The following is a 15,177-nucleotide window of genomic DNA, read 5'->3' as shown; positions in this document are numbered from 1 at the left end:
GTAAGTACAGTTGGATGTTGTGTTCTCTACAGCTATATTTCAGTCAATTATGTAAGTTTAAAATGTTGGCTGCTATGCACTATCACTGGTAAAGTTTGTTCACTACTGATGCCCTCATCAAGGATGCTTCGATGTGTATATGGATTATTTTCATAAATAGGCATATAGATTGCTAGTTATTTTATGTTTGGGTGAGAACAAAATCTGAAATTTATTCCACAGCTTTGGTATCTTTCTCTCATTCAGACACTTATAAAGTTTTTCTCACAATATCCTCAAAATTGTTTGGCCTCTAGCAAGGTCCTTCTCTAAGTATATTTGCACTAAGTTTTGGTCAGTGCCATTTACACTTTCACTAGAAGCACATTATAGACAGTGATGTTAAAATCCAAATATTGGAACTTCTTTGTCCCTGATGGTGAGGAAAGTTTTTTTTTATTGAAATCTCTGAAGATCTCTTCTATCTTTTGCCTTTTTGGTTCCAATTTGATCCTTAAATGCCCTCTGAATGGACTTGCTTAGTGGGTCTTTCACAAAGCTGTTTTTAATTTTTTCTAATGGTTCTCTTTATTTTATAAGGAAATAAGGCTTGTAATCTTCCACCATCCTCCTCAAGAGGAGTTTTATTCTAAACTTGTATTTGTTAATTGAGGTTTTTAGGATCTTTACTTATTAGATTTCTTTATGTCAATGAATGACATACCCTTTTCAACATCTCTGGTAAAGCTTGAGTTAGCAATTATGGCCTTGGTTAGATTTGCTCTTTTGTTTAGTTAATTGCTAGAAGGACCAGGTACAAAACTTGATGCAAAAGTTTTATTATAATTTTACTGTGAAATAAAAAGTTTTCATTCTATTTTATTTGCCTTATGGATAAAAAAAATGCATGTATCAATTGACACAACTTGGTCCTTCAAAGTATTCTTAAATTCTGGTCCTTCTAGTGTTGAACATTCTCTCTACATTCTTATTTCCACTCTTAATTGACTTAGAAAAATTATTCATAAACAGTGCGAAGGTAAGCAAAAGACATTTCTGAATTAGTAGAGTCCAATTTGGTGAGGTTTCAATGAATATTTATGCCATTTTGCTATTTCATCTAGGGAGATTAAATTTTGAAGAGAAAAAAATTAAAATGATTAATACCCAGGAAAAGGAAGAATACCATTTCCTTCCTTTCTTTCATTCTTTCTTTTTTCTTTCTTCCTTCCTTTCTTTCTCTCTTCCTCCATTTCTTTCATTCTTCCTTCCTTCCTCCTTCCCTCCCTGCTTTCCTCCTTTTCTTCTTTTTTCCCTCCCTTCCTTCCTTCCCTTCTTCCCTCTTCTCTCCCTTTCTTCCATCCTTTCCTGACAAAATCATTTTTTCCAAAAACCTGTTATTTTTTTCTTAGAAGATTAATATCTTCAGATCTTCAAAGCTCATGTTCTCTTGAAAATTTTATATAATTGTCCCTCAACCTTTCATTAAGTCTGCTTAAAATGTATATCCTTTCTTTGCGCTGTGCTGATTTATGCTCACTTGTAGTTTGCTTTGTCAGTGTTCTTAAGCATTGTTCATGTATATATTCTTTATATGCATTAAGCTCTTTGAGACGCGTGGCCTGTGCCTTTTCTTTCTTTTGCATTGCTTCACACTGGTGTAAGCATAGAGCACAATGATGATGACTAAATGTTTATGACTAATGATTTTTATGTTTCATTTCACAGGCCGGGAGCATTAAACGTGAAATGACCTTCACCTTTCAACAGGAGGACTTAAAACGTGACTTTAGTAAAAAAATATCCTATCAACAATTGTTCCCTTTGGCCATGGCAGAAGATGTGAGAACAGCTGACACCAAAAAAGCCCACAGAGTCCCTGAACATGAAAAAGAGAACACTCGATCCATCTGTCTCCTGGAACAGAAACGCAAAGTTGTTTCGTCAAATATCGATGTTCCTCCAGCAAGGTAGGAAAGACCAACATAGACCCACTCAGCCAACAAGTGTTTATTAAGTGCTTATTGTGCCAAAAATATCTATGGGTCTGGCCTAGTAATTATGTGGAAAACATTCAAAAGTTCTGATAAAGCGTCTTCTTCACTCATCCAGTATGATGAACAAAAGCCTCTTGCCAAAAGATTTCTTTCTTGAGATGCTCTACATTTCAGAGTCTGAGCTGGAGTCAGGCTGGGTAGTTGGAGCCTGTGTAGAATGGGTATACTGATGGAACAATATTTTAAGATGAGGGGATAATAGGAATAAAAATAGGAAAATCTACCCCCCCAGATTTAGTGTGTAGGGGCAGATATAGGCATAAAAATGGGTGCATGCTGGTCTTTTTCTATGATAATATGTTAGGTATTGGAATAGAGACTGGATCTGTTATTTCATTGATGATGGGAATGTACAGGTAAGAAGACTATTTTTGCCAATGCAAATTTGGACCTGCTCTGCAATTTATAGTCATAGAGAGTTGCCTGGCACATTAAAAGGTTAAGTGACTTGTCCCGAGGCACACGACCATTACCTGTCAGAGGCAGTACTTGAACCCAGGTCTTCCTGGTTCTGAAGCCAGCCTTCTAGCCTCCATACCATGTTGCTTCTCAGTTATAGCATAGAATTCACTATAAGGCAAGCCAGCCTTGAAATCTATCTGAGAAGGCTTATTGACTTTATCTTATACTACTTTACCTATAAAGTGTTCAGGAGCATTGACTTAAATGGAATTGCATCAAAGCTTAGATGTATATACTGTAGATTATCACAATGGACCAAAAGAAGAAATAGAAAATAAATCCAGGTAAGAAATATGTGATTTTAAAATGCTGATGGTATAGTTTAAAAGAAATTGATTGATCAAAGAGAACAAATAGAAATCTCACGTACTCTTTGAGCCACTACAACACAGATAGTTGCTTTAGTTTTAATATATACACCATATTTTGTTGCAAAAACTTTTCTAGCAAAACATTAAGATTAAAAAAAAGATTTAATTTTAAACAGATGAATTTCTGACAGCTAGTTCAAGGATAAGAATCTTTAAAAAGCAACACATGCCCTTTTCGTATTCTAATCTCTTTGTTGCTAATAGGGAGATTATTTGGTTTAATTTGGCGAAAGTTTCAGAAATTGGCAGGGAGGATTGTACATTGAGGTGGGGATAAAAACCTGAAAGATGATAGCTTGTTTTCATTGTTTGAAATCTATTTTGGGTTGAGTTCAAAAGTAACTTCCCTAGAAGTTGTTTTTCAGTGTTCTGCTGTCTTGCCAAATTTGTAAGACTTTCTAAAATTTCAAACTACTTTGTTTTCCCCATCTTTGCTGCCAAATTACTCAAGTGTGTTAAATTCTCATATGCCTGCTACATGTTTTTAGCTACTTAGAATTCTTCATGTGGCTTGTCTTTCAAAAAAAGTGTATGTAAAGTTTGGGGTTTTTTTTTCTTCAATTGATCAAATTTTTTTTCCCCTGGGGATTTGGTAACTACAGGTTGCTTTCACGTCTAAGAACTATGTAAATATAGGTTGTTCAGTAGAAAACACATAAAGTTATACATTAGAAAGTTGAAACCTTAAGTTCTACTTTTCTTTCCTTCTAAGCTTTTAAAGAAAGAAAAGAGTAGATTTTAATAATGTCAAGGAGTTTAGTGACAATTCAACATTACAGTACTAGAATTTAAATTAATTTAATTTACATCATTCTTTGTATTTGTTAATGCACCATTGGCATTTGTCTCAGGTTTTTGCAGGTCTACAAGTACTAAGTACACTTTGCTACTTTAGTGTAGTACTTACTGTGGTGGTGAGAATCAAATGTTGTCCCAAAAGTCTTAGTGCAGCTTAAAGCTATTAAATTGCATATAAAACTGAATATGTAGAATGTTGTGCCAGCTTTAAGTGACTATATAAATGCCAACTAGTATTATTATTATTGTTATAAGCACCATGTTAGGAAATGTTATATTTTGAAAGGGGAGAGGTAAAGAAGAAAGGAGGAGATAAAGTCAGTATATTTCTCATTTCTTCAGTGTTCTCTGATTATATTTTTCTACCCTTTCAAATTCACTAAATGTAATTAAGAAGCATAACAGTCAAGCTAGGGTTATATAGCAAGACTGGTGAATGATGTAGAAAAATTAATTAGGTTTTAAATCCATTAATGTACAGCAGAATACTCTAGTGACAAGATGTGATTTACACTTATTAAGTCCTTAAAGGAAATTTTAGTTGAATTTTCATCATTTGGGGTTTCTGGTAATCCAACAATTTCATCACTGTGGTGTGAATTTAATAATTTCAGGTTAGCAAACAGATGATGAAATAAATTGATCATTTTCTTGGATAATGATAAAGTATAAAGAAATTGGTGAATGTAATGGTCTGTTTTCAAATTATTTTTCTTTTGTCCCTAAAATTAACACATGCTATTGTGTCAACTTTAGAATGTATGTTTATGACAGTTAAATCTTCCTCTATCTTCTGCATAGATCACAATTTTGTCTTAAGTAAATTAGCTTTTAAGGAGACAGGCACTCTTTCTACATTTTATTTATTATATAAGAGGAAACACCAAAGCTTTCAGTTATTATTACAAAAGCATTGCCATATCAATTCTCTGCTCAAGAAGTTTTAGTAGCTTCCTCTAGGATAAAACACAAATGCTTATCTTTAGTATTTAAAACCCTTCACAATCCATCCCCAACCCATCTTCTGAGATTACATTCATATTATCTTTGGTCATACCCTCTATTGCATCCAATCAGACTGGGCTGTTTACTCTTCTGTTTGGGACATTGCATTTCCTGCCTCCATGACTTTGTACAAGCAGTCCCCAGTTCCAGAAATGCTTTCCCACCACACCTCCACCTCTCATAGTTCCTAGCTTCCTTCAAGTCTCAACTCCAGGACTCCCTCCTACAGACAGACCTACTTGATCCCCTAAGTTTTTAGTGTCCTTTTTGCCTCCTTGAAATTACTTTGTATATAGTGTATATATTATTTGTATATATTGTATATATTATTGCGTATATTTGTGTGTACTATTTTTTGCATTCTTTGTATCTGTTCTTTGTTATATTATTTCCCCCCATAAAGCTAAGCTCCTTGAGGTCAGGGATTGTTTTATTTTTCTCTTCCTATCTCCAAAGACTTGTATATCATTTAATAAATGCTCATTTAAAACGGTGCTATTTGGAAAATTGCAAACTCTACCAGGAAAGTGGCATTTGTAATTATAAGGAACACTTTAATATGCATATGCAAAATGGTTGCTGGGGTTTATTCATCGACTCTCTTAGAAAGAGAGGTTTTAACTTTTTTCAAGTCAGCAAGGTATCATCTTAGTAGGGTTACTGCCTTCCTAAATAGCTAACCTTTTATCAGAACTAGGAGAATGTGACTCATTGAAAACTCCTTTTGTAATAATGTGTTCTCCATATTAATTCAATTAGCTTTAGTATTTCTTGAATAGCTCCTTTAGACTTAGAGTTACTTTATTATTAATGCTTTCTGGGGAGAGAAAGAATAAGAATACTTTTCTACAGACCAAGGAGAATTTGTAAATAGTTTATGTTGTAAATTAGGTAATATAAGCAGTGCTAAATTAAATGATTATACACACTTTTTGCTATATTTTTTTTTACTTATTATATTGCTCTTATCTCTTAATAACATTTCACATGTGTGTTTTGTTCACTTTATCTATATTGAAATCTCTTAGAGGACATAGTTTTGCGGGGTTTTTTTGTTCTTTTGGCATATTCCTCTGTGACACTTAATTCCTCAGACTCAGTAATTACTTGCCAGTCAGCTATATGACTGGACAAATATTTAGAGGTAAAATCTCCCAAGAACAAATACTGGTATGTGAGCTCTGTGTGCAGCTGCTGATTGTTCTGGTGGGTTTCCAGCTATTAAAACTTATAAAGATAAAAAGTACTAATTAATAATACATATACTTGGAGCTTAATTGTGTGATATTCTTGGGCTTATTTTTCTAATCTGAAAGATTTACAGGAAAACATTTGTAAATAACCCAATAATTTTTGATGAATGCTTTACAAATGCTAATATCAACAAAAAAAAAGTAAGAAAACAAACCCACATCATTAATTGGTAGTTACTAGGAAGACTGACTGATAAATTGCATAAGCCCTTTATGTAATCACCAAGTTGAGTTTTTATCCATACCATTTATGTACAGAGGGTTGGATCCTTTATCTTTGTATATCCTTCTGCTAAAGTCTTCCTTATCTGATGAAGTAATAGGAAGAAGTCAAAGGATTTAGGTTTGAGTCTTGGGCATTGTTAACTTGCTTCCTGTGTCCTTTACCCTTCTGGGCCTCAGTGTCTTTAGCTGTAAAAACAAAAAGATTAGACAAGATGATTTCTTTCCAGTTCTAAATCCTGTGATCTTTATCTCTTCCTAAAAATTTTCAGATTATATACCAAAACTCCTATTTTGAATCAGATGCTGTCTCTTTAATCAAGTCACTGATCAGTTCTACTTTAACCAACTCCTTACATGATGATGATGATGATTATGATGATGATGATGATGATGATGATGATGATGATGATGATGATGATAGAGTGCTGGATTTGGAGTCAAGAGACCAGAGTTCAGTTCTACTCTGATTCTTCCTAGCTGTGTGACACGCTGCAAGTTACTTAACTTCTCTGTGGCTCAATGTCTTCAGGTGTAAAATAAGACTAATAATACTTTGCTACTTAGTTCACAGGCACTGTGCTAAGTGCTTTACAAATATGATCTCATTTAATCTTCCCAACAGCCCTGTGAGGTAGGCCCTGTTTTACCATTGGGGAAACTGAGGCAAATAGCAGTTTGTTTTTTTTAAGTGACTTGCCCAGGATAAGATAATGATGAAAGCATTTTGCAAACCTTGAAGTGCCCTAGAGAGGTGATCTATTATTATTAATATGGGTTAGAAAATATTTAAGAGGCAACATGGCAGAATTGCTGGAAAGTTAGCCTCAGAGCCAGACGTATGTGGTCTTGAAAACAGCTCTTGAAAACTGGAAGTTACACAGAAAGTGTCTGCCCGTGTTGGAAGTGGAAATGTCTTCATCCAGGTGTTCCCCACAGCAGTAAAATTACAGGTGCCGTCACCATCCTTAGAGAACATTTATATAAAGATACAATAGCCAGTTCGGTTGTCCAATATGCTCATTTCCCTCAGAGTGTTCTTTTTTTGTTTGGAAGATCAGATACCTCTGTGGCTCTTGATAAATGCTACTTCTTCCAAGAAGCCTCCCCTTACCATTATCTTACCCTAAGTGAGTCACTTAAACCTCTTTTTGCCTCAGTTTCCTCAGCTGTAAAATGGGAAAAGTAACTTGAAGAGTTGTTGTGAGGATCAAAAGAGATCCTATCTGTAAAGGAGTTAGCACAATGCCTGGCGTTTCATAGGTGTAGATGCTTCTCTACAACTTCACCCTTACCACCCGCAACAGCTTCCTACCCGAGGCGTGGAAGTGATCTTTCCCTTCATTTAATTCCTCTAGTACATTGTTTATCCCTTCTTTATGACAAACACGTGTAGTTTGTATGTTGTGTATACATGTACTCCCTCTCTTCATATATATGGATATGGCTTTATGTGTGTGACTGTTGACATAGACATGCATGTTGTATTCACATTTTCACAAAAGATCCATGATTTTATCAGTGTTGGAACCCATATCACCTATGGAGAGTAAATCCTGACCCTGACTTAGTAGGTAAATCCCAGGGAGTTGTTTGAGGCATAAGGAAATTAATGATTGCTCAGGGTGTCAGAACCATTGGCATTAGAAGTAAGGTCTTCTTGACTCCTAGCCTGATATTATGCAACATTGTACCTGACATATATGTTTGTATGCATGTATGTGTTTATTTTTATAGCTTAATAGTTATATATGCATACATGCATTGAAAAAGGGAGAGAGGTATACACATATAAACCAGAGCAAGGCCTCCAGTATGTTAACTACATCCTTTGTGGAGGCTTTTCAGAAAAACAGACAGGAATCATACAGGATGCAAAAATATTTTGATCTGCACCAGCAGGAGTGCCCTTATAAATGAGATTTTGAATGTATTGAAATGTATACATATATGAATGATTTTTTTCTGATATTGAATATTGATTGAAGCTATTAGCTCTTAACTAGAAAATTTTCTTCCAAATCTATATGCCATCCATCCTTTAAAAACATTAGCAGTGAAACAAGCATTCTTGGATAACTCAAATTATTAGAGCATGGCATTTGTTACTCTGTTTTGCCAGACTTTGTATTTTTGGAGGATACTGATGCTTAATTTGGTTGGATTTCACCCAAACAGCAATTACAATTTGATTATGCAAAGCAGTGACTGTCTTCTAATTATAACTCTACAGTTAAAGGAAGCTATTAGCAAACCAGTTGCAGTAAGGAAAGAGGAAAGAATTAGCCAAAAATTTTCCAGACCTAGCAGCAGTTTATTAGAATACTACAGAATATCAGTCTGCTGTTAGAAGAATAAAATGAACCAAACTATACTATTTGTTTTGCTTTGTTTTGTTTTTCCACGCAACTGTCTCTTCTTTGCCGTTTGCAAATCAACTTCTCTTTATTTGATGATAGTCTAGAATTTTCATTGTTTAAATGAACCTGAGAAGTTAAATAACCTTTGAATGCAGAGTGTAAATGATCAGAAGGGTCACAGTATCTCAAATACTCATTGGAAAGGTTATGAACTAATTTGGGTAGCATTCTAAATCAGAGTTTAAAAATTTCTGTTTCATGTTTATTTCTTTTGCCTAAATTTTCTTCTTTGTATTTGATACAAGATGAACAAGGTATATAATATGAAATTTTTTTGATGCTGAAGTCATAAGCAAAGAAAGCATTTAGCATTTGTCTCATCCTGGGTATGTTCAATAAGCTGCGTTCTCCTTAGAGGATGGGTTCATTTTTGTCTATGTTAATAGTCAACAAATATTTATTGAGCGCCTGCTATGTACCAGGCACTCTGCTAGGCACTGAGGATACAAAAGGCAAAAGGCAGTCGGTACTCAGAAGGAGCTCATGATCTGATGAACAAAGATAACACATAAAGAGAAGCTGAGAAGAAGGTGAGGGGGAGGGAGAAGGCAGGGACAAGATGAAGTTCAGAAGAGGACAACCTGGTGGAAAATGATGGGATGGCTGCCCTCTCTGATAGCTACCCTCCATCCTCCCCAGTCATAGGGAGGGAGGGGACCTGAGGGCAGGGAGTACTGACAAGGTATAGTTTCAGAGTTGATGTGATCTTGTAGGTTAATGAGTTTCTAGAGGCCATGATGGAGTCAAGGAGTACAGTTGGGTAGAAAACGATGAGATGGCTGCCTTACGTATTTTAAACACTTAGCATACATTGTGATCCATAAATATTGGATGAAATTTTTTTCATTACTTTATCACTATCAAGAACAGTATAGTGATTGGGGCCTCACTGGTTCATTTATCTGGTACGATAATTTTCCTCATTGGATGTTGAAGTAAATTGTGAGAGTTTGGAATATGCTTTTTTTTTTTTTCTTTTATGAAGCCTTCCCTCACCATTATCCATTCCTCAACTCCCTACTCCAGGTCTGGAAATGAGCTTTCCCTTAATTTAATTCCTAAAGTACATTGTTTCTGCCTCCTTTATGACAATTATCCCATACTTTCTTGTATTATAATAATTTGTAGCCTTCTTATTTTTTCTAATAGCTAATATTTCTTTAACACTTCAAGATTTGCTAAATGCTTTATCCATATCTTATTTGATCCTTACAACTACCTGGTGAATAAAATAAGTGCTATTATTAACACTCAGATTTTACAGATGACAAAATTGAGTCTGAAAGAAGCAAAATGACTTGCTTCAGATTATACAGCTATTAATGTCTGAGACAGGATTTGAATCCAGGTCTTCTTTTTAAACTCCAAACGCAATATTCTATTTATTCTACAACCTAGATTATAAGCTCTTAAGAGCAAAAGCTGTCTTTTTCATCTAGATATCATCCATAATGATATATACTCGCACATAGTAAATTATCAGTTTGTTGAATAAATGAATTAAATTCTACTTTTGTTAAGTTTTGTGACCTTCCTACAATCTTCCCTATACCATGACCTTCTGAGAAACAGGATCCTCAGATATATTCTTTGCTATCCTTTTTGTTGTCTCTTTTGTCACTACAATTCAGCGTATTTTGTTAGGTGCATTGGACCTAGAATATAAAATGTCTATATAAAGGGTCTATAGAATATAAAGTGTATTGTCTTAACAGAGTTATCCTACAATGCTTCCATTTTTCAATAACCACTCAGGGCATTGATATAGTAAGTTTTGTGGAGTGACACTCCAATGGCTTCCTATTACTCAATAAACATTAAGCACCTACTATGTGCCAGGCTCTACTAAGTGCTGGGAATACAAAAAGAGGCAAAAGACAATCTCTGCTCTCAAGAAGCTTATAATATGTCATCTCTAGGATCAAATATAAAATCTTCTTTTTGGCATTTAAACCCCTTTATAACTTGTCCTTCCCTTCCCCACCTTTCCAGTCTTCTTACATCTTCTACCTCTTCCTAAATGCTCTGCCATTTTGTGACACTGGCTTCTTGTGGTTCCTTGTAGAAGATATTCCATCTCTAGAGGCTGGGCATTTTTGCCAGCTGTCTCCCGTGCCAGGAATTCTCTCCCTCTTCTCTGCCTCCTGGCTTTCCTGGCTTTCTTCAAGTCTCAGGCATTAACTAGCTCTGATTAGGTCTTCGGGTATGTTGGAAATTATATGGTTTGTAGGAGAGAAACATAAATTCCCAGGTAGGACCTGGAATGAACCTAGTCCCAATGAGTTCTTGATCATGCTTCTGGTCCAGATGGCCTAGAAATGCTGATGGAATAGATTTCCTAGGTTTTCTCATTTGTCGCGTTCTCAACATGAAACTCATTTCAGCCCAAACCAGTCCAACTTAAGATGTGTAGTTACATGCTATTCTCTGTCCAGAAGCAATCATAATAGGACATCATAGATTGATGAGAACACACTGATTGCAAAATGTTTGTTAATGCTCAATTGCTATTTTCTTTTAAAAGTTTGAAAAGGAAGTCAATAAAATGAAATAAGATATATATTATATATATTTTAGTAATCAGGTGTGGTTTTTTTTTCATAACAGTGGTATGCTCTAAAAGTGTTTCATTACTATTAGATCCCTGTGTTCCTAAAGTATACCTTTATGCAATTTTAGGATTCTGAGAGACATGGATAAATTTGGCTGTCATAGCATTTTCAAGGCTAACACATTTGCATTATCCTTATTTTTATTGGCTTTAAATATGGCATTTAGAATCTAGCTGTCTGTTTCCCACAATTGGGTATAGTTATCCATCATTATAAGCATTTATTATTTAATGCTAAATTATAAAGGAGCACCTGTACAGAAATGCATGGCAGACTGTCATGAATACCAGTTGAATTTATAATCTGGGTCATTAGCATTAATACAAAAGTAATTCAGTGATACTGCAATACTTACCATTGATACTCATTTGATTGTATAATTTCTTTATTTTTCCTTTTCTTACTGGATAAATTTGATGGTCACAGAATGGACTGAAAAAAATTGAATTCATGCTATTGTAAACTTTGCTATCTGTAGTTCTTTAGATCATTGATATATATTTCTGTTCCAAGTTAAATCATTGGGTGAGTGGTAAAATATTTTTTAAACGGGAGACCTGGATTCAGTTCCCAGCTCTATCACTTATTAATAAGCATGTGATCTTGGGAAATTCACTTAACCTCCAAGAGATATGAACAGGCAGTTCTCCAAAGAAGAAAAGCAAACTATCAACAATGTATGTGTTTTACATTTAAAACTTTATTCAATTATCAATTTAGCAACTTCTAAGTATTATAGATAAGAGGCTGCTTTAGACACTATGGAAGAGAGGGTTTGGTTTTGTTTTGTTTTTTGCTTTAATAAAAAAGAAAAAGAAAAAAAGAAACCAACATATACCAACCCAGTTGTCAGTAAGAAGTTAAATCCTTACCCAGGTAGAGGCCAATACAAACTTCAAAATGGTGGTACATTTATCATGTGATTTATTCCTCAGACTCTAATCTAGCAAACATATCCACATTATTTGGCTACATCTAAGTAAAAACATTCCAAAAACTACATTTTTAAAAAGTTTCTCTTTCAGGAAATTAAAAATATTTTAAAAATATTTCTTGCAAAACTTACCACTAAAGTTTAAAAAATTGCAAAAACTTTTTATAGTCATTTTTGTAAATAAAGTTAAATTTCAATTTTTACTGTAGAGATAAAAAGATCCTCTTAAATTTTTTATAAATATCCTCTAAAGACATATATTTAACTCTACCATAAGCTTTACCTGAAAGAATTTCCGAGACTCCTTCACCAGAAAGGATCACCTTAATGAGTTACTTTCATTAATCTTGCTTATATGAATAAGATCCAACTTCATCGATATTTGAATTCTTACCCGACTTCATTTCTCTTCGTTAGGTTACTTTTCAAAATGACTAATTTAAAAAAAAATTCTTAAAAGAAGAACTCCGGTTAAAAGTAAAATGCCATTCTTTTCTTCTAAAATGACTGCCTCTGTGTTTCTAATTAAACCCCTAAAGTTTTTGGGGAATAGTTTAGGGAGGGGGGGGATTGCTGAAGGGAAAGACTTCAGATTGAACTCTTATATTTCCCTTGATTTATGTGAATAACATGTTCACATAAAAAAGTGTTCCAAATTGCTAATAATTTCATTTCATACCGAGCAAATTAAGAAAAGATGGTTGGAGTGGTTGTGTTATGACAGACACTCTAATAAATACACTGCTAGTAGTCCTTCATATTGGTTTGACCATACTTTGGAATTATGTGAGAAGTCACTAAATTGCTCATACCCTTTCACTGCTAGACAGATACTCCAAAGAGGTCAAAGACAGAAAGAAAGGCCCTATACTTTTTGTGGTAGGAAAAATTGGAAAACAAACAAAAAAACCCCCAAATTGTGGCTTATGAATATAATGGAATGTTATTGTGCTATAAAAATAAGTATGAACACTTCAGAGAATAAGAAAACTTGCATTAACTTATACAAAGTAAATAGAACCAGCAAAATAGTATATACAGCAATTTCAATAAGCCAAAAGGACACTAAAACTAAATTTAAGATTATGTAATTGTAATAACATGATGATCCGCTGTTTTTTGCTTACCTGTTTTTCTGCCTAGATCCCCTTATACCTTGGCACTGTCAACTGGTTCTACATCACAAATTGATAATGATTTTATTAATGGAAAAGATATTAAAGAAGATGCGTTACAATTTGCTTTTCCTCTATACTCTCAAGAACCACAGAATTCTTTCTATCTGATTTTCAGCTAAAACTTTTGTGTGTAGTGTTTCCTCCTATGAAAATGTGAGTTCCTTGAACAAGGAATATGCCCAGAACTTAGCGGAGTGCTTTGCCCATGGAAAGTGCATAATATATGCTTTTTAATTCCTTCATTCAAAAGAAGGGTCGATGTTTGCTTGGAATGGGATGTCGAGAAATGACTGATTTAAAATAAAAGGAATCAATAAAACTTTGATTTTAAAAATAAAAAATTAATAATAAAGTTGTTAGGTTGATAAATGGAATTGCTTTTAAATTCTCTTCTTTGAAACCTCACAATTGTGCTTTTGTGTTATGATGTGCCTAGGCTGCTAGCAATTGAAGTTCCATTTTAGCTATGAACTAACTTTATTCCAAGAGAGTAAGTTCTTTTTTTCTGAAAACTTTTTTTAAAACTCTGAGTAAGTGAATTATCCCCTTCCTCCCACAATTGATTTTGTATTCTCATGAGGGAGAAAAAAATGAAAAGTTGATACCCAAGATTTGTTCAGAAAGATAACTTTCAGAGTATGTAGTTAGTATGGATTTCAACAAATATTCTGTGTCTGCATCTTTAGTACAGTACAGTGACAATTGATGTTATATTATGTTTATTTTAATTCTAGAGCTTAATGTGTTTTGAAAACTAGTTATCTATATTTCATAGTCATATCATTTAAAAACGGTTGTAATTTTAGGGTAAGTCATAGGGAATCTTTTAAAGTTAATTTTTATTTTTTTATATCACTGAAATTTCTCCCCATATCCCTCTCTTTATCCTTCCCTCACAGCCATCCTGTAAAACATATTTTAAAAGTCAAAAAATGAGAAAGAAATCAGGAAACTCATGAATATATTGGAAAAGTCTGAAGGTATGTACAGTGTGCCACACTCATGGACCCTCCACTTCTGTAAAAAGATGAAGTGGAGATATCTTCTCACACCTCTTCTTTGGAACTATGGTTTGATAATTCCACATTCACTTTTGATTTTTTTTTTTTCAGTTTTTTGCAGACCCCCTTAGATAATCATTGAGAGACACATCTTGGTAATAAAACTTTTTTGACCATGGCAACCCTTAAATCTTAGAAAAAAATTAAAATGCCCCTCAGTTCTGTGTGGGCCCCCTTCTGCTTTCTGCAGTGATGGTGTCAGCATGTCAGGACATGGGATAGAGGATGCTAGGACTCACAAATCTTAGGCCATCAGTAAATTTTAATTTGATTTTTGGTTCTCTAAATGTGAAATCCTTTTCCTATGATCAGTGAGTGAGCATTTTGCTAGAGGATCCAAATCATATCAATTTTTACATTCTCACTGTGAACAGAACTTAGAAGGAAGAAGAAAGTTGCAACTAAATGGAAGGATGGCTCACAGGTACTTCTTGGAGAAGCAAAAAAGGTTGGAGGGAAGGTTAATAAAATAGATTTTCTTGTATATCCCAAAGCTACAAGAAATATTATTTCACAGTACATTTGGTCTACATATTGTAGTCCTAATGATCATCGTTCGCAGAAGGACAACCCTGCAAATAATTTCACCCCATGCACCAACATTGGTTACTGAGAAAGAAGTTGTAGGAGATGAAGGGCTTGTTAAGACACACTCCAAAACAAATCAGTATACATACTTGGTGACTGCAGTGAAAAAGTGGACACAAGTGAGGATGGATAGGAATATATGGGAAAACGTGGTTCCCTGAAAAGAAATGAGAAAAGCCAAAGACCGAGTTTACACAGAAGATTTATGCCTCTATATCATGAGCAATTTCTTTTAAA

The 15,177-nt window shown here is 34.3% G+C and overlaps 1 protein-coding gene across 1 annotated transcript in view; it reads left to right on the top strand.

Annotated features, from left to right (window-relative positions):
- The window catches only part of LOC114054282 (zinc finger protein 704), a 334,268-nt gene that overhangs the window by 90,061 nt on the left and 229,030 nt on the right, over window positions 1-15,177 (top strand). Inside the window, exon 2 of the mRNA XM_027877476.1 lies at window positions 1,708-1,949. Coding sequence (XP_027733277.1) covers window positions 1,708-1,949 — 242 coding nt within the window. The remainder of the gene's footprint in view (window positions 1-1,707; window positions 1,950-15,177) is intronic.

The sequence above is a fragment of the Vombatus ursinus genome, unplaced genomic scaffold, assembly GCF_900497805.2.
Source record: "Vombatus ursinus unplaced genomic scaffold, bare-nosed wombat genome assembly UNPS02014812.1, whole genome shotgun sequence".
NCBI lineage: Eukaryota > Metazoa > Chordata > Mammalia > Diprotodontia > Vombatidae > Vombatus > Vombatus ursinus.
Note: the sequence above shows the minus strand (reverse complement) of the source record. Positions and strands in the feature narration are given on the sequence as shown.